The sequence below is a fragment of the Sycon ciliatum genome, chromosome 11 (assembly GCF_964019385.1).
Source record: "Sycon ciliatum chromosome 11, ocSycCili1.1, whole genome shotgun sequence".
NCBI lineage: Eukaryota > Metazoa > Porifera > Calcarea > Leucosolenida > Sycettidae > Sycon > Sycon ciliatum.
The window spans coordinates 20,404,491-20,424,234 of record NC_088653.1 but is presented as its reverse complement, the minus strand read 5'-3'; the positions used below and the strand labels follow the sequence as shown (position 1 = coordinate 20,424,234).

The window sequence follows — 19,744 nt, the reverse complement described above, 5'->3', positions numbered from 1 at the left end:
TAGTACTGTGTTTAGTACTGTGTTTAGCACTGTGTTTAGTACTGTGTTTAGTACTGTGTTTAGTACTGTGTTTAGTACTGTGTTTAGTACTGTGTTTAGTACTGTGTTTACACTTTTCTTATTGTCCACGAACTCCAAAGCAGCCACATACACACAAGTATGTAACTTCACTCTTCAACGCCAAAACAGTCTCTTTACTGTGATTCAAATTAATTTCATGTATAATCATATACTGAATCCCGAGTGTTTATGCGAAATAAAAACCGAGATAAAAATCCTCGGCTTCGCCTCGGTTTTTATCGAGGAATTTTATAAATCGCGTAAACACGAGGGCGAGGTTTATATAAATATTGTTTATAAAATACGACTAAGGCCAATACATACTGTTTATAAAATACTCCTTTTTAGGGAAAAGTGCAGTGCTGCATGGAAAAGTGAAGTGGCATTTATTGAGTCAAAGCAAATTTATTTGAATTTGATAATGTTGATGGTGTGGTCATTAATGAGTGTGGGTATTTATCAAAGGTCAATATATTATACCGTATTATCTCTAATAGGTTATTCATACTACGTTACAATGTGCGTCACGTTTAGGAATACGACGTACTGGCAGACGTCGTTTTCATGCAGGTGCATTCACACAGGCACGCACACGCTACTCGTACAGCTGTGTGTACAGCTTCTTTTGGACACAAACCGCTGGGAACGACAGAACGAAACTCGGTACAGGGGTCTGGATACATCGTCTACGTTTTCGTATCAGGGGTACGATTTTCCCGCCACGTTCCATGTTGTCATGGCTATCCGGACGAAAACGTCACGTACGCCACGTTTTGGGCGTTGTGTGAATGGCCCATAATATAAGCACAGTCTCCAATAATAGAACACCTTGGGGCGGCATTCAAAAAATAAAGTGCTCAGTCTCCATTATAAGCACACTGTCTATCGGTACCTGGTAAAATGCATGTACCGTATTATCTCTAAAATAAAGTACCGGCGGAAAAACCCTGAAATGTGTGGTGTCTGACATGAATTTGGCATGGCAACATGCCTCTGAAATGAGGTTGAAGTAATAATGGAACAGTCTCCAATAAAGGAACGTCTCCATTAATAGCACGGGGCGGAGGTACATTGAAAAATAAAGGACCGTGCTTATATTAGAGATAATAGGGTAATTTAAATCTTTGCGTTTTAAAAACCAAGCTAAACCTTAGTCATTCCTTCGGAAAGGGAGCACAGGGATGAATTTACTGTCATATTTTGCATAGCAGTTTCTGCTATACGAAATCACAATTGTGTAGCAGTCTTTGATTTTGATTAGCATTTTTCTTTGAAGGTTCGGTGTTTGGCACATTATCATTCTTGAGAGTGATGCCAGAAAGCCCATTTGCAGAAAGTGACTGAAGCATACATGTGTACACAGATTGAGAGTACCTGCATCACATACACTGCACTGTGTGCATGTTACTTGATAGCGCAAGCTATCCATGGTTAGCCTGTACGTATCGCAATTTTCTGCGAGTCACGGTGACTTTCGAGTAGCAGTAGATCGATTTTGCATCGCAAACTGCGATGCGATACAGGATAAATTCATCCCTGGAGCATGTGCAGCAGTGTGACTCCATCTTTTCCTCGTGGCTAGTTAGTGTTGTAGTCATGTCGTCTTCTCCTTCCCGTTTTGTTGACGTTTCGCAGGAGCAGCGAGATAAGCTTTTGCAAGATGCTTTACCTGCAGCCACGCGGAACGCCACAAACTTTTGGCTGAATAATTTCAAGTTGTTTTGTAGTTCTTCGAAAGAACCTGTTGACAACTCCTGTAATTTGGAGACCGTCAGTGAAGGTGAGTTGCCTGACATTTCGGAGCGATTTTATTGCTCGATCTGGAAGAAAGACGGTGGCGAGTACAAACGATCAGCCTACATTGTGTGGAGGAGTGCCATGCAACGCCATCTCAACAGTCTCGAGAGAAAAATCAACGTTCGCGGAGAGAAGTTTGTGCGTTGCAACAAAGTCCTGGATGCATATTTGAAGGAGAGAAAAAAAAGATGGTCGCGAGGAGACAGTGCAACACAAACCCAGTATCAGTGACGAGGACTGGTCGAAGTTGAAGCTGTACTTTTCTGACGCCCTCACTTCAGTGGATGTACGAAAAGTGAGTTTTTACGTCTGGTTCCATGTCAGCCTGCATTTCTGTCTGCGTGGTGGGGAGCTTCAGAGCAAGTTACGGCCATCTGGCTTGGAGCTCACAACGATTGCTGGCGCATGGCAAGGAAGCGATAGTTCTCAGCCGTGATTTCATGTCAAAGAATCACAGTGGTGGCGTGTCTGGGTCCGAAACCTCCGGTGCCATTACGAACCCCGAGCAAATTGCTGTCATCCGGAGGCATATTAGCAAGCGGAATCCCCGGCAGGACAGAAGGAGATCTTCTAATTCGCATCTTGTTTTATCTGTCCCCAGCCCCATGCAGTGATGATCAGATTATGTCAATCAACTCGATGAAGGAGCACGTAGCGACCAGGTCGCATCTTCAGCATTATTAATGAACGTCATAACCTTCTATGGTGAACTGAGGCTGTCAAGTTTGGAGGTCATGCTCCAAGCGCACACTGAACTCCTATCTGTGTCAGACTATTTCAACGAGCATGCTATGGCAATCCGATCCTGGAGAAGGACCAGGATATCTGGTTTATGAATGCTGCCCTTGGCCACAACAAACTGAGCAAGTTCATGCGTGAGTTGCCAACTGCTGCTGGATTGTCCAACCAGTACACGAATCATTATGTTCGGGTAACGAGCATCGTCAACCTGAAAGCCGCTGGTGTGGAGGACCGGAAGATCTGCGCAGTGAGTGGGCATAGAAATTTCCAATCACTGAACGCTTACGACCGTCCGACTCATGACGACATGAAGGCTTTGGCCAAAGCAGTGGACAAAGAGAACGTGAAGGAGAAGATGAAACAGTGTGCTGAGAGACCTGCCGCGTCTGCAAGTCCCAGCCCAGCATCAACTGAGTCTGACGTATCCACACTGGTCAGTGCTGCAGGTTCAAGCTGGAACAACGTCACTGGGAACATAGTGCAGCAGCCAGCCAAGCGCAAAAACCGTTTGAGTCTGAAGCTCAAGAAGAAGGCAAAGAAGGAGGAAGGGAGTGAGAAATAACTTGTATTTTCTCCTGATAATTGGTTGTTTTCTTGCTTCGTGTGTGTTTGATGATATCTTCTCACATTTTGTTTGTTTCTGTTGGATTTAGTTCTGCTGATTTGTAGGCTCTGCTAAAAAAAAGGGGTCTTTATTGCTGGTACTTCCTCCGGAAACAAAAACTTCGTGACTTTTTACATGACTTTTCAAAGGAGTTACTGTGCTCGACAGAAGTGTTCTTTTTGGAAGAGAAACACTTCAACACATTCAATCGACATATCCACAATATCTACAGCAGGGCATAGATTAACGGCCGGACATCGGACATTTTCGGCCACTGACTGGACGTTTTCAATTTCACCGGACATAGTGTCTGGTCAAAAGTAAAAAAAGAGCAGCGATCTTTCGGCCTTTTTATGCAGAGTAGGGCTTTCTTCGGAGCTTCGTGCCAAATGCGACTTGCATATCGTACAACTAACACGTACACCGTAGTCTCAGGCGTAGACTTCGCTATAATACTTGATCCGCCTGTAGCAACGCGTTGTTGCTACAGTCAATTCACACTTTCGACCGTTGGTGTCGACTTCGCACTTGAATCGATGGGTTGGACTGCTAGTGCAGTTGTTCGCTCTTGAAAGGAAGATGTCATCTTTTATTTTTCACTCTTTCACTGTACTACTAAAAAAAAAGAGAAGAAACACACTGAAAATGTGTTGTGGAAAATGTCCGGGCATGTCCGGACAGATTTCAAAACGGAAGGACATTTGTCCGAGCTAAATGAAATCTATGCCCTGTACAGGATCGATTAGTGGGAGTAGAGTCTCAGTCTGGGTCGCCATCGCTCACATCACCGCTGAAACCGTTCCAAGTGGCAGGTCGATCGACGCGATGTCATATGTCGCGGAGAAGCTTCTCCGCGTCCCTGATCGTCTTCGCTGTTACCTGAACGCCTGCTGCAACATCTCGGCGGAGACCACGGTAGCGCTGCAGCGCTGGTACTCGTTACCGCCTCCGCTCTCGCTCGAGGATACCTCGGAACAACAAACACAGGCAAAGCCAAACATTTCAAATTTCCTCTGAGGGATATCATAGTCGTACCAGCGCTTCCCGACTGCCGCGATCAGATCTCGCCTGTTCTCCTTTGCGACCAAGGACACAACGTCGAGGATGCTGGAAAAGGCGAGATCATCTACTTTGAGGTCTGGGCTCTGCAGTGGCTGAACGACTTCTATTTTGAACTTGTTCATCTTGCTCTGCTGCGCGAAGTGACGATTGTCACATCTCTGCGTTTCGGAGTTTTGACAACTTGCCGACCTGTTCGCATGCGACAGGGGTTTCGGGGATGGCGAAGATTTCAAAACGCTAGCTGCGATTGCTATTCATTTTCCACTCTTCTTGCTCCTGGGTGCCATTGTCCTGCTCTGTCAAGTGCTGAACTAAAAAATAGCAACGACGAGCAGTGAGCGCAGTGCTTTTCTTCCCATTGCGCCTGGTGGACGAAAATGAAAAACATGTTCGCTTTGCTTTGTTTGCAGCGTCGATACCCTTGCTCTGCGACTACTGTCGGCTCTCCAGAATATGAATCATGCTTCCACGATTCCGAAATGTCATGTCAGTGTTTCAGGCTGACAGAACCAGGGAGAAAGAGTGAAATAACGGCAGCGAAAAGTAGTGAAAAAAGTCACGAAGTTTTCGTTTCCGGAGGAAGTATTTATTACACTACAGGTATTTATTGCTGGTATTTACGGGAAATAAAAACTACTTTCTCAAACACAACGAACAATGAAGGTTTTTAAAAAGCATGATTTAATAATATATAAATGTACATGTAGGTAAACTAAATATTGCGACAGAGCTTTCGGCTATATTTCCAAAAATATTATCTCTCAACGGAAGTGTCCTTGCTGGTGTCTGTATGGTTCGGCTGAGAGCGCGCGGTTGTGACGAGTTGGGAATGCAATAAAATGTACATGTAGATGTACTGAGTTCACACTGCAATCGTCTTGTTCTTCTCAATTCTCCTGTCAGTCCCATTCATGAGTGCTCCCAGCTGATGCACAGATACGTGCACTTTACACTGAAATTTCCAGTAACGAAATACCGCAGCGTCTTGTAATAAAGCCTGTCTCATATATAGAAGCCTGTTTCGAACAGAAGCCTGATTTTCAAGATACACTGTCGGCACATAAGCCTGGTTTTAGTGTTGACATACATAGAAATACCTGTCTTGTATAGAAGCCTGTCTCATGTAGAAGCCTGCAAAATTTCCGCCCAAAAGTCGTATAAGCCGCTGCTTTTATACACGACTTTACGGTACATGCAAAATTGAGTACCCCGGCATGACACAAAGTCTACAGCGAATCTCACTCACACGAGCGGATCGTTGAATTTGGGTGAGTTACGAGTTATGACCAAGTTGGGAACTTGTGAGGTTTCCCATACTGTGTGGTGCTTGACACAATGCAGTCTATAAATCAGGGTTCATTGTTCATTGTTGTCTAAAAAATCACGGTTGGGAGAGATTAGGTTGGAGGTCGAGTTTTCCGCATCCGTAGGAACGCCACCACCCTTCAAGGATCAAGGCGCAGGTGCAGTTTCTAAAGCGGTGGGAGGCGAGTAGATCAGACCCACCTGCAAAGTGGTCAGAGATCGAAAAATCCTACTCACTATTGGCTAGTTATTGACAAAAACAAACACGAGCAACAGCATAGTAGTACCTTGGATAGTCTGCTCATCTTCAATGTCGCGAAGGTCAAAGTGAGAGATGGAGTCGAGCAGCCACGCTAGGCTAACAGTGCAGAGATGAGGTGTGACGAGTTTGGCCGGGTGCCGTTCAGCAGCATGGTCATACAGGATGAACTGACTGCAGTACGCCAGTGGACTACCGACCTGTAGCAACAGGGACAAGAAGAACACCACCAGTGAGTCGGGTCCATTGTTATTAGGCCCATGTCCGTCTCGATTAACACTATGAATACACTTTTAAATGAACTGTAAGGCTGAAACGCTTATACCGATTTACTCGGTACTATAAATTTATCCTTGGCTCTCCATCCGAGTCCATACTCGGTAATCAATCGATAACTCCTGCCTATCAACCAATCGTTACGTTATAGATCACTCTTTAGGAAATTTGAGTAAAAAAATACCGAAAAACCATGTTTTTGTGAAGTTTCAATCAATTTCCGTTGTGAGTATGCAGTTGCCAGGAGTATGGTTCGTGTTCTGAGGTTCAACTGAATTCAAAACTGCCGTGTTTTGTATCTACCCTTTCACTAATACAGACCGTTTGGTAATACGAAGACATAGCTTGGGGAAACGGAGTCATTTTGCACAAAATCTGACACTGTTTGCTAATGATTATAATTGATTAATCGATCGTTAAGCTAAAGAGTAATCGATAGGTGAAAATCCACGATCGTTTCAGCCCTGAAATAAAGTATACAACATCACCGCCGCCACCACCACCACCACCGCCAACACCACCGCCGCAGCAATAACAGCAGCAACAGCAACAGCACCAGCAGCAGCAGCAGCACCAGCAGCAGCAGCAGCAGCACCAACAGCACAAGCACCAACAGCACCACCACCACGGCACCATCAACAGCAGCAACAACAGCAGCAACCAATTTTAAAAGACCCTATCCATGCAAACAGTCACTCATTGCGACATGCACAAACACTAACACAGTTCTGCTGCAGGCACTAGATGCATATTGCCAAACGCAATTATAGCGATACAATGGGAAAGCCACGCCAACGTGTGCTATGATAGCATCATTCAACTCGCAAGGCTGAAAAACTGACCACCACGATAAGCCTAGTCTACACCAGACAGCGTTGAAAGCGGTTTCAGGTCCGTGAATCCCTACACGCACAGGCATTCACACACCTGAATCCCTACACGCACAGGCATTCACACACCTGCACATACATACATACATACAGACAGACAGACAGGCAGATGGAGAGACAGACACCCGGTGAGCAGAGGACAATCACTTACCCTGGCATGAAACGGTACAGTGATGGCCCGGGCTGCTGTCAAGCGGAATGTCCTAGGCATTGGTGCAGGTGCTGACACCAGTGACGCCGCCGCGGCTGCTGCTGGAACTTCTTCTGCCGCCATTGCCGTTGCTGCTGCTGCTGCTGGAGATGTGACTGGTGATGTTAGTGTGGCTGTGGCTGTGGTTATCGTTCCCAACGGGGTTTCTGGATCAGCAACATGACCTGTGCTGCCAGTATCCTTTGCAGTAACATACCTGCTGCTGCTGCTATCGCTCTCCACATCTGCAGCAGTTGCACTGGTACTCGATGATGCAGTGGCAGCGGTGGCGGAGCTGGCAGTAGTGGCAGCGGCGGCGGTGGGAATAGAAGAGATGGCCGGTGAAGAGTCAGATTTGTTGCGTTGTTGTTTGACACGCTTGCTAGCAGGAGGTGTAGTCGAGGAAGCACTCTGCCGCTGCTGCTGCTGCTGCTGGTGGTCAACATCGGTCAGAAAACGCCAGTCCACACGTGGCTCACGTGACAATAACTTTCCTGCAGCATTAAAACCATGAAAGGCATACATACAACATAATTATGCAGGCTGCACGTGTGAAATTGAACAATCTACAATGATGCAAATATAGCCACAGGCAATTTCGCTTTGTGATGCAAATACAGTGCTGCTCAAAGAAATCCCATCATGCGAGTCAATGCGTGTCATGCCGGCCGCTGTGCAGCCCCAGACACGTGAACACGGGCACTGTGCAGCCCCAGACACGTGAACACGGGCGTTGTACAGCCCCAGACACGTGAACACGGGCGCTGTGCAGCCCCAGACACGTGAGCACGGGCGCTGTGCAGCCCCAGACACGTGAACACGGGCGCTGTGCAGCCCCAGACACGTGAACACGGGCGTTGTACAGCCCCAGACACGTGAACACGGGCGCTGTGCAGCCCCAGACACGTGAGCACGGGCGCTGTGCAGCCCCAGACACGTGAACACGGGCGCTGTGCAGCCCCAGACACGTGAACACGGGCGCTGTGCAGCCCCAGACACGTGAACACGGGCGCTGTGCAGCCCCAGACACGTGAACACGGGCGCTGTGCAGCCCCAGACACGTGAACACGGGCGCTGTGCAGCCCCAGACACGTGAACACGGGCGCTGTGCAGCCCCAGACACGTGAACACGGGCGCTGTGCAGCCCCAGACACGTGAACACGGGCGCTGTGCAGCCCCAGACACGTGAACACGGGCGCTGTGCAGCCCCAGACACGTGAACACGGGCGCTGTGCAGCCCCAGACACGTGAACACGGGCGCTGTGCAGCCCCAGACACGTGAACACGGGCGCTGTGCAGCCCCAGACACGTGAACACGGGCGCTGTGCAGCCCCAGACACGTGAACACGGGCGCTGTGCAGCCCCAGACACGTGAACACGGGCGCTGTGCAGCCCCAGACACGTGAACACGGGCGCTGTGCAGCCCCAGACACGTGAACACGGGCGCTGTGCAGCCCCCCCCCCCCCCCCTTCCCAGACACGTGAACACGGGCGCTGTGCAGCCCCAGACACGTGAACACGGGCGCTGTGCAGCCCCCCCCCCCCCCCTTCCCAGACACGTGAACACGGGCGCTGTGCAGCCCCAGACACGTGAACACGGGCGCTGTGCAGCCCCCCCCCCCCTTCCCAGACACGTGAACACTGGTGAGGACGCAAACTTGACTCACGCGATCGGATTAGAGCAGCACTGTACTATGAATACAAACAGAGTGCATACATGTACTGCATGAAAAGCAGGTCTCGGTCAGAGTGCATATGTACGGCATGATGCGTAGGTCTCAGTCACACGGCCTCAAGTTTGATGCTGGACGCAGTGTCAAAACTGAGCACTTGCCATTGACGTCGGTCACACTGTATTTGTGTTTGCTTGCTGCTCATGACTGCCGCGGCCAGACACACTTCATAAAACCATTCAGTGGAGACATAAAATTAATCACTATGGTACGGAACGCTACGTGCAAAGACACTGTTTTCAGGCAAGTGCTAGCAGCGGCAACGCAGCCAATTTTCCCGAGTCTTCGTCCGTCGCCATTAAAAACTTATTATTCAGATGCTGACGCGAAATTTCGAACATAGTGTGACCAAGGCCTTGGGAGGGTAGACACGGAACAATGCATTTTTGACTTGTCATAAATGCAAGAGCATCATACCGGTACCTCATAGAGCAAAACAGCTCTATCTAGCCAGAACATCACACCATCATGGCTGGCATGAGACAGTTAACATCATTCCAAGCCAATGCAGTGAAGAGCAGCAGCAGCAGCAGCAGCAGCAGCAGCAGCAGCAGCAAACACAGCATCATGGTTAGGACCTGGTCAGATTGCGGCAAATTTCCTGTGCCCAACGAAAAAGAAAATCAATAAATCCCGATCCCACAAATGGGGAGAATGAAAACTCAATATTCAATGCCAGCGTCATGTGACACTCAACCATAGATTCCTTGGAATTCCTTCACCTCGGCATCCCCTATGCCTTCAGTGCAATTCTGGCAATCGTTCTTTTGAGTTTCTTTGTTGACCGTGGCCGCTCAGCACTTCAATACCGAAATGAAAAATCAGTGAGTATCAGTGACCATGGTGTACCAGGATCCAGCTCCTGTTTGGAACGGAAGAGTGACATCTTGCTTTTCCGCAGAGGCGTCAAACCTTGATGTTGCCACTGTGGGCAGTGTGGCACCAAGTTACCATGGAGATTCGGATTATAATCCCAGGATTATTTCCATTTCTGCCCCCCTCCCCCATAGCTGCCGATTTAAACCTATGATTTACCTTTGCCAGTCAGGATCAAGTCCGAGAGGTCATCACGAGCAACGCTACAAAAGTCACCATACAGGTAGAAGGAACAGCCGTCGAATAATCCAGGAAGCTGTAAATCCATAACGTAAGCATGGGCATGCACACATGCACACACGTGCACACACATGCACACACACACACACACACACACACACACACACACACACACACACACACACATGCACACACACACACACACATACACACACATACACACACACAGCAGCAGCAGCAGCAGGATTAGCCAACAATCATGCATACAAAGGAGGAACAGAACTAGCAAACGACGCTCAAAGAAGAGAACACATCATTCTACTGCGAACCAGAAACACACTGCTAGCACACTTCACTGTAAATTGCCCAACATCCGTATTTCCACAGAAACGACTGTATTTTCCCAGTCAGCCACAATCAGGTGCTATGAAAGGACCAAACGACTTGTGCTAAATGCATTCAACTGATTAGAAAGGGTGCAAGTGCCACATCGTTGTATTTCCTACCCTTTGGGCATGATCGGGTTAACAGCACTGTCCGATATGTATCTCAACTTCTCAAGGTGTATTCGTATCAACAATAATGGGATATTCGCCCCTGCACTTTGTACAACAAGCAACAATGCGTGGCACCTGAAATTACCTACTGTAATAAAGTCAACAAATATTCGGCGCATATTTATTTTCGGCTATTTTCGGCCTCATCATATTTGGCCGAGGGAAAATTTGTTGCAGCCGAAATTTTGTTTTGCAAAGTTCAGGGTGACAGTGTATACAGGCAGCAGCAATACAGGCCAAAAAATTGTTGCAGCCGAAAAGTGATTTAGCCCTGGGAGGCCGAAAATGTCTCGACTTACAGTCAGTGAAAAGGAGAAATGGCCATGTGAACTGATAAGAGATGCAGCAAAGGTGAGTCGTCACTACGACCTGAACAAAAAACCTCGCCATGGAATTACTCTCCCGAAGATCATCACCCCAGTGAGTGCTTTAGATTTTTCCCGAGAATCAATGTTGAATCCAGTCATGAATCGCCCTGAATATTCTCATCACCCGATGTGAATGGGGTGAATCGATTACGAACTGATTCCAAGGTTCATGACACGAAAATCGAACGACGAGATTCCATTCATGAATCGATTTATGGCAGTAATCGAACGCACCCACTGTTTGTACTCTTGTTAGCACGGACCATTCATAAAACCTCCTCAAATTTCGTCCAAAAGTGAAAATAACTCTTTAGTCCTTTAGACGCAGGTCGTTGAATGTCTCGGTACTCTCTGCCAGTTTCGTGCTTTGCTGTCACACTCTCTTACTGTATACGATCTGGCTACAGTGAAACCTGTGTAGGGCGATCGCTCAAGGGACCTTCAAAATGTGGTCGCTATGTACAGGTTGTCATTTGACTGAAATTGGCAACCCTTGGTCCTGGTTTGTAGTGGTCCCCTGGGACAGGTGGTCGCTTGATCTGAGTGGTCGCCTTGACAGGGTGTACTGTACATTGGTGGAGGATTAGTCATAACTTGTAACATGTTCTCCTTCATCTTATCCCTAAAACTGAGAGCAAGAAAACTAGAGAGGACCTCTTAAAAAAGATCTTCACCAAGAAACGGTTTCACATTTCATCTCTGTCTTTCCGATAACCTGACCAATTCAGTGACACTTCCCAAAAATTACACAACTTGCACCCATAAAGCACACCAGTGTAGATCATAAGAAAACTCTTGACTGTACCTGATTCAAGGCATTGAGACGACCTTTGCGTGGGGCGAAGTAACGCTTCTCACCAGTACCCTCAATTTCATGTTCCACTTCATCAGCATATTCACCGGCTAAAAGGGAGTTGCGTACCCCTGCATATGCACAGACAACAGACACAAACATGCACACACACGCACACACATACATACAGATGCGCACATCAATAGACAAACAGAAAGACAGAAAGACAGACAAATAAACAGACAGACCCCCCCCCCCCCCCGACACACACTCCGGTACATACAGACACACAATACAGAGGACAGGATAAGATTCATAGCCATAGGTGCAGTAGCCCGAAACACCATTTGCCATATCTGAGTATGCCTGGACTGGACGCAAACATGGATGAAGAGGGACAGTTTTCAATACTGATCCACTCCCAATGTCACAGCAGTGCCATGTTTTGCAAGGACAATAGTGATCACACAACCACACAGCAGTGCCATGGGAACCAGCGAGCCAACGAGCTGCCTGTTGGATAAGAGGTACTGGTTTTTACTGTCAACACTTCAAAGTACAAACATCTGTCACTTTACGTATATTTTGGTTAAGGCTCACTGTTTAAGTTGTTTTAACCCTTTAAGAGCCACAGGAAAATTTCAAAATTCTGCATTTTTTCGTGCTCCTTGGATCATAGCTTCAGTTCTACTCACTCAACCCTCCCAATCCAAGACTTCCTGGAAAGGTCTCCGCGAGAGGAAGAGAATGAGGTCGATCATGATAGCCAGCACACCATCTATCCAGCGCTAGAACGCAGCGACAGTACGAAAAATGCCCCAAATGCGTCCAATTGCGTCCCGCTCCAGATATTTCATTTTACTCGATCGTGGAGTTCCAATTTTTTCGCTGTGTACTCTTGACAATATCAACAGTGAAACCCGTGCAAATTCGAGTAAACCAGCGTGACGAAAAGTCTCAAAATTCTCAATACTAAAGTCGCACTGCGCGCTTTTGAAATTGCCGCGATCGCGGCTCAACTTACGGGTGATTTATCTCAGGAACCGTTGCTCGCAGCGCTTCGCGGATTGTTTCTCCCGACAGGTGAGAGTTTTCTCTTCGCCCTGGATATTTCGATCACTGGATTTGAGCGAGATTGGACTGAGTTACGATCCTTTGAAGTTTTGCATTTGAATGCGTCGTTTACGACGCATTCAAGTATGGGGCGGCTCTTAAAGGGTTATGTGGGACAGAGTATAATTATTTGCTTACAGCTGAATCCAACAAGCCATGCTCCGGACAAGATAGCCTTGAGCACCTTGATAGTACGTGGACAGCAGCGATTGTCATCCATTGGTGCAACTACATGAGTAACTGCAAGCACATACCGTTACGTGCAAGCAAGAAACACACACACACACACACACACACACACACACATATACATACACACACACACACACGCACACACACACACACACACACACACACACACACACACACACACACACACACACACACACACACACACACACACACACACATACGCACACATATGTGCACACACACATGCAAACAAACAAAACACAGATATAACATGCAAATACTAACAGCAATGAATCAAACAAGTCTCTTTCCGCTGTTACTCCGAGTTTCGTGTGAAAATACTTCATCAGACAGCATATGACCAAGACTAACAATCACTAGAATATATACGGATGGTCTTGATAGAAGAGGGCAGAGGTACATTTCAATAGCGCGAGGAAAATGGGTGACAAAAAAACATACAGATAACATGCAGATATATTAAACATATGTACACACATACAACATGCACACAACAAACAAAACACAGAAATAACACATGTGTGATTTTTACCAAAATGCAAGACCATAACAAACAGGCAAAAGCATAGATCTCCAGGCTTCGTAACTGCAGCAGGGAGTATTCAATTTCAACCGACACTTCACCAACGCCCTAAAGGGCCATCACATCACCAATACCCTAAAGGCCTATCCCATTGCCAACCCACTAAAGGCACATCACATCACACACATGTACAAACTGGATGCTGGACCCAGTCATGATGACATCACTGCTGAAGTTACACATTATAAAATATGTGCAGCGTGATGTAGCATTGACAATGACAACAACGATGGCAAAACACCGCCACCAAAAAAAGAAAACCAAAGCAGCCATCAGGCATGGTGGAAATCCAGAGTCGAGCAATGACGGGAGCTCCGAGGCAAGGACAAGCACAACGCTACAGTGACAGAATCGAGCAATGAAGGGATCCCCGTGGCAAGGACGAGCACAGAGCTACAGTGAAAGAGTCAAGCAATGAAGGGATCCCCTAAAATGCTACAGTGAAAGAGTCGAGCAATGCAGGGAGCCCCCGAGGCAAGGACAAGCACAAAGCTACAGTGAGGGAATCGAGCAATGAAGGGAGCCCCGAGGCAAAACTAATCCACTTTGCCAGAATAAACGACCGACAAACTCACCATTCTTGATGTAGTCTTGCACAACATAGGCCTTGTGGCGATAGGCCAATCGTTGAACTTGATCCTGGATCATTTGTACCAAGGACATATACATGTATAAGTACAAAGCATTGTCCATGCACACACACAAGCACTAAGTAGGCTTACTAAGAAAAAAGCCACGCACGCAACTTCTAAAAATAAACTCACCCCAAAATACTGACACCAAGTCTTTTAAAAAATGAAAACCAAGAACTAGAACTCAAAAGGACTCGAGAAATTGAAATCTTTCAAACAATTCACATAAACCACACCCAGAATACAGCCAAACAACAATCCATTTACCAAAAACAGGTGCTGAAAGAGAATGGGGCATCAACAATTCAATGACTAACAAGAATAGAGAAAGTACATAGCTGCACTAGTGTGTATGCTGAAGCGAACCAGTTGCTCCAGAAAACGAACAAATCAGAATTCTAGCTTTTTGACATACCTTCTCGTCATGGTTGAGACCAGATGCGATGATGCAAACAGTATTTGTGTTGTCACGGGCACTGGGTGACGTCTACAGTATAGGACAAGTGTACACACACGCACACGCACACACACACACACACATACACACACACGTACGCACGCGTACGCACGCGTACGCACGCACACGCACACACACACACACACACACACACACACACACACACACACACACACAATGTGACATATTCCAATTTCCAAGAGAGCTATATTCTAAAGCTAGGGAAGAAGCAGAGAGGATGTTTCCGCAGATACCCGTGCTCCTTGTGTGCTCTGGATGGCAGCTGTAAGTCAAGTGCTTTGGGCTTTTTGGCCTGCCCTGGCTATGCCCTGATAACGACTTGGTATAGTCAGACCCCGCATAATCGCACACATCTGTTTTCCACAAAAAAATATCCGAATAGGCGAGGGAACCGGATAATTGAACACACATACTGTATGTATACATGACATATGCTGTAAATCGGTAACCAACGATTTTCTTCCGGATGGCGAGGGATAAGAGAGGACTGGATAAGCGAGGTCTGACTGTACTGCCGTGGACATGGAAATCCGGTCGGAGCTCAAGCGGCCCAGGGCGCTGGCCATGCAGCCGTAAGTACGCATACGACCAACATGACTTGTGCACTGCATGCAACGTTCTGTATGCACCGAGGCCGACCCTGCACCATTCAACCGGATTTCCATTTCCACGACAGTACCTATAAAGCGGCTTGTGAACGACCTCCTGCCACAACAGCACTGTGTGTATTCAGCTGCATGTGGAGTTGGTCAAAGATCAAAGAGACATGAGGAAACCAGTGAAAGCTACACATTGTCTTACCTGTAGGTCATGAGCTGCCTGCTGCTGTGCTACTAGCTTCTGGTCGTGTTGGCTACCATTGCTGCAGCTGCTTGACAGCACCTTCTGCATCTCACTAGATAAGCAAAGCTCCAGTGGAGTACATCCCCGGCTATTCCTGTACGCGTCACAGAGGAGAGAGAGAGAGAGAGGGGGGGGGGGAGAGACGGAGAGAGAGAGAGATAAACGGAGAGCGTACATGTATATTTGTTCCTTTCACCTCATGCAGTGTATTACATATAAGTTTCCGTGCATGGCACGGTAAGTGAAGTTAGCAACCCACCAACAATTACATTCCTAACATAATTTGCACGTACTTGCCATAGCGCATCACGTGCCCGTGCAGAACACGCACTCCGAACTCCCGCGCTCCGGCACGGGACCACGCGGAGCATGCGCATTACTCCGGCTCTCGATGCTGTTTCTTCATCCTTGCTGCACCAACAGTCAGATCGCTTGACAACCTTGGCCAGTTTTTGAACAGTTTTCGAGTGACTTCGCTTGACAACCTTGGCCAGTTTTTGAGCATTGAGCACTTTCCATTTCCGAGCAACCATGTCTGAATCTCTGTCAGTGAACGACGCCAAGAAAATGCGCTCTGTAGAGCTGCGACAAGAACTGGCGGCCCGCAATTTAGACACGACGGGGACCAAACCCAGGCTGTTGACTCGCCTGCTCGAGTCATTGGAGTTCACTGCAGTGCGCGAGGACTTGGCCACTCAGGCAGCCGAGCAGAACCTACCCCAGGCAACTGCTGCTCCGTCCCTGAGGGACATTATCCGGGAGGAGGTCCGTGCTGCCCTTGGAAATCAGGCCGCAGCTCCAGTCCCGCCGGCAGCTCACGCAGCGGCACCCCCACCGCCAGCTCACACAGCGGCACTCCCACGGCAAGCACCAGCAACTCCGCAGGACGCTCTGCCTGCTCCGCATTTGGCGGCTGCCGTCTCACCGCCAATGAACCCCGCAGGTAAGAGAACGTTTTATGCAACCGTGCCGAAAGCCATTCACGATAAAGTAGTAACTGGCCAATTTGTTGAATTGGGCTCATTGTTGCCTAACCCGTCCCAAGGGGACACCAGCCGCAGCATTCTCCAGATCGACCACGACAGCTCGCAAGGCGCAGTGGTCCTAGCACCGGCCAACAGGCCCTCCAGGAAGGTCGAGGACATCGATACCTGGCTCGACGCCTGGACAACATACTGCGCGATTTACGCCACAGCACACCCCTCCAGGGCCCCAGAGCTGTTTGCGTACCAGCAGATTATCCTGAAAGTAGCCCGGAAATTTCGATTTGAGGCCGTGCAGGAGTATGACCGATCATTCCGCTCACTCCTGGCCGCGGACCCAACCATGCGGTGGGACGCAATAGTCCAGGACCTATACACAATTATATTTGACGCGCGGGCATTTCGTCCCTTTCGGCCCACCGTCAGCAATGACGCTCGTTCCTTTCGGCCCAACAGCAGCAACGACGCTCGTTCCTTTCGGCCCAGCAGCGGCAACGACACGGTCGACAAAGAAGTATGCCGCCTCTTCAACCAAGGAAAGTGCGCCCGCTCCAACTGCCGCTTCGCCCACAGCTGCCTCTCTTGCGGCCGCCTCGGTCATGGCCAATCCACATGCTCTGCTGGCCAACCCCGCAGCTCCAATTAGCTCACACGCGCCTTGGTCCCCTGTAAATATTCCCCTGCTGTTTGAAGAGCTATCCCAGCACCCCGATAACGATTTTGTGCATTCTCTCTGTCACGACATGCGCTTCGGGGCCCGCATTGGCTATCACGGTAATAGATCCCGCCTCATCGCCCCTAATCTCCCTTCCGCATTGCTCAACCCTGCCGCCGTCTCTGCTTACCTTCAGTCTGAATGCACGCGTGGCCACATGGCCGGGCCTTATTCCCAACCCCCATTCCCTAATATCCGATGTTCTGGCGTTGGCATCGTGCCCAAGAAGTCTGGCGGCGTACGCCTCATCATGCATTTATCTGCCCCTAGCGGCTCTAGCATTAACGATGGCATTTACCCTGACGAATTCTCCCTGCATTACGTTACGGTAGATGACGCAATACGCTGCATCTTCCAGCACGGCCCCGGAGCTCTCCTCTCTAAGGTTGACATGAAGCACGCCTTCCGGCTCTGCCCTGTTTCCCCTGACGACTGGCCCCTACTTGGCATTTTTTGGGAAGGTTCGTACTATGTCGATAAGGTACTACCATTTGGCCTCAGATCCTCCCCGTTTCTGTTCAACAGACTTGCCGACGCTGTGGCATGGATTGCAGTTAATAATTACGATATTGTTGATTTGCTGCATTACCTAGATGATTTCTTTCACGTCCAGCCGCCCAACTCCGCAGCTATGCTCAAATTCAAGACACTGCTGGCTGTATTTGACATGCTGAACATCCCATTGGCCGACGGAGAGGACAAAGTGTGCCCGCCGTCAACTTCAATAACGTTCCTGGGTATCGAGCTCGACACAGCCGCCTGGGAGCTGCGCCTCCCGGCTGCGAAACTGGCGGAACTACGGCTAGCACTTGCCGCGTGGCTGTCGAAGCAGATGTGCACCAAGAGGGAACTGCTGTCCCTGGCCGGTAGCCTGTCTTTCGCAGCCAAAGTCATTCCAGCGGGTCGCACGTTCTGCAGACGCCTGTTCGACAGCGCAGCAACGCTCACTAGCCTAGATGCACCGGTAGCCGTACCCTCGGAGGCGAAGCTTGACATCCTGTGGTGGGATGCCTGCATCAGCCAATGGAATGGTCGGAAGCCCCTCATCGAGCCGTCCTGGAGCACAGCCGAAGACATCGGGCTGTACACCGACGCTTCGGGTCGACACGGTTTCGGTCTGGTTTTCGGCAGCAAGTGGTCCTATGGCGCATGGTCTCCTGACCAAGCTGAGCACACTATTGAATGGAAAGAATTGTACGCCGTGATGTTGGCCCTCTGTACCTGGGCACACACGTTGGAGGACAGACGAGTGCTACTCTACACTGACAACGAAGCAATCTGCTACATCTGGCGCTCTGGCACGTCCCCAAATAGAGCGGTCATGAACTTGGTCAGGGCCGGCTTATTGAAAGCCGCCCAGCATAACATTGTCCTCCTGCTTCGCCACATCGCCGGACACTGCAATGATCTTGCTGATTCTCTCTCCCGTCTGCAGGTACGGCGCTGCCGGACCCTCAACCCAACTGCCGACGCAGCGCCTACACCACCAGCGCAGTCCACCCTCCATCAGTTGATGACGCAGCCATGGAGCTCATCCGTCACGGCCTGGCAGACAGCTCCAGCGCGACGTACGCTTCAGTGCAGCGTTCCTACGAACGCTTTGCTGCCATACGGCAGGTCGCGCCGTACCCGGTGACGGAGCCCAGCCTGATTAACTTTCTGAATTGGAAATTCTCGTCCGGCTCGTCTGGCTCGTCTCTGAAACTCTACACCCAGGCGCTGAGACATCAGCACGTCCTGCAGGGCCTCTGCCTGGATGTTTTCGCCTCACCGCGTGTCCGGCTGCTCCAGCAGGGGGCGCTCAGATCCCAGACGGCAGTCCGGAAAGTGCTAACGGCCGCAACTTTGGACGATCTGGCTGGCGTACAGCACTACCTGCAGTCCACTGTGCCTAGCCCGCACAACCGCGCCATGCTCTGGAGCGCCGTGACTCTGGCCTTCCACGGGCTGCTCAGAGTCAGCGAGTACACCTTCACGGCACGGGGCGCCGGCCTTGAGTACAGCGATGCGACCATGTACCCAGACCGCGTGGAGCTGCGCCTGCGCGTGACAAAGACGAGCCAATACGGCAGCGGCCAGGACATCAGCGTCAGGAGGACAGGCTCGCCGACATGCCCGCACACGGCAGCCACCAGCTACCTAGCAGCCCGTGGCTCGGCACCTGGCCCGCTCTATCGCTATGATGACGGCACGCCCCTGAAGCCGCATAACATCAACAGGCTACTACAAACAGCCTTGCCTAACAAAGACGTGCGCAGCCACAGCCTCAGACGAGGCGCTGGAACGCTGGCAGGCAAAGCTGGCGTGCCTGAGTATGTGCTGAAGACCGCCGGCAGGTGGCAAAGCTCTGCCTACCTCCGATGTCCGCACCCCTGTCGCAGACAGAGCATTGCCAGCGGCGTTGTTCTAGTCTCTGCCCGTTATGCTAATGGGTAGCCGCATTGGACGGCCCTAGCGACAGCTGTAGTGTACATATGATATACATATTATACT

At 49.4% G+C, this 19,744-nt stretch overlaps 2 protein-coding genes across 3 annotated transcripts in view; one reads left to right on the top strand and one right to left on the bottom strand.

Moving 5' to 3' along the window:
• Positions 1-19,744, bottom strand: part of LOC135827757 (mucin-5AC-like) — a 42,881-nt gene that overhangs the window by 2,994 nt on the left and 20,143 nt on the right. Inside the window, exons 10-18 of one of the 2 annotated variants that reach the window (XM_065340207.1) lie at positions 15,512-15,647; positions 14,648-14,719; positions 14,176-14,239; positions 12,943-13,044; positions 11,704-11,822; positions 9,953-10,049; positions 7,274-7,678; positions 7,146-7,240; positions 5,857-6,028 (exon numbers count right to left, since the gene is read on the bottom strand). In XM_065340207.1, coding sequence (XP_065196279.1) covers positions 5,857-6,028; positions 7,146-7,240; positions 7,274-7,678; positions 9,953-10,049; positions 11,704-11,822; positions 12,943-13,044; positions 14,176-14,239; positions 14,648-14,719; positions 15,512-15,647 — 1,262 coding nt within the window. Of the gene's footprint in view, positions 1-5,856; positions 6,029-7,145; positions 7,679-9,952; positions 10,050-11,703; positions 11,823-12,942; positions 13,045-14,175; positions 14,240-14,647; positions 14,720-15,511; positions 15,648-19,744 lie in introns of both variants that reach the window. The other variant, XM_065340206.1, reaches the window with a different exon arrangement.
• Positions 15,774-18,188, top strand: LOC135827477 (uncharacterized). Its single transcript, XM_065339969.1, has one exon. The coding sequence runs from the start codon at positions 16,085-16,087 to the stop codon at positions 17,180-17,182; it is 1,098 nt and encodes a 365-aa protein (XP_065196041.1). The 5' UTR covers positions 15,774-16,084; the 3' UTR covers positions 17,183-18,188.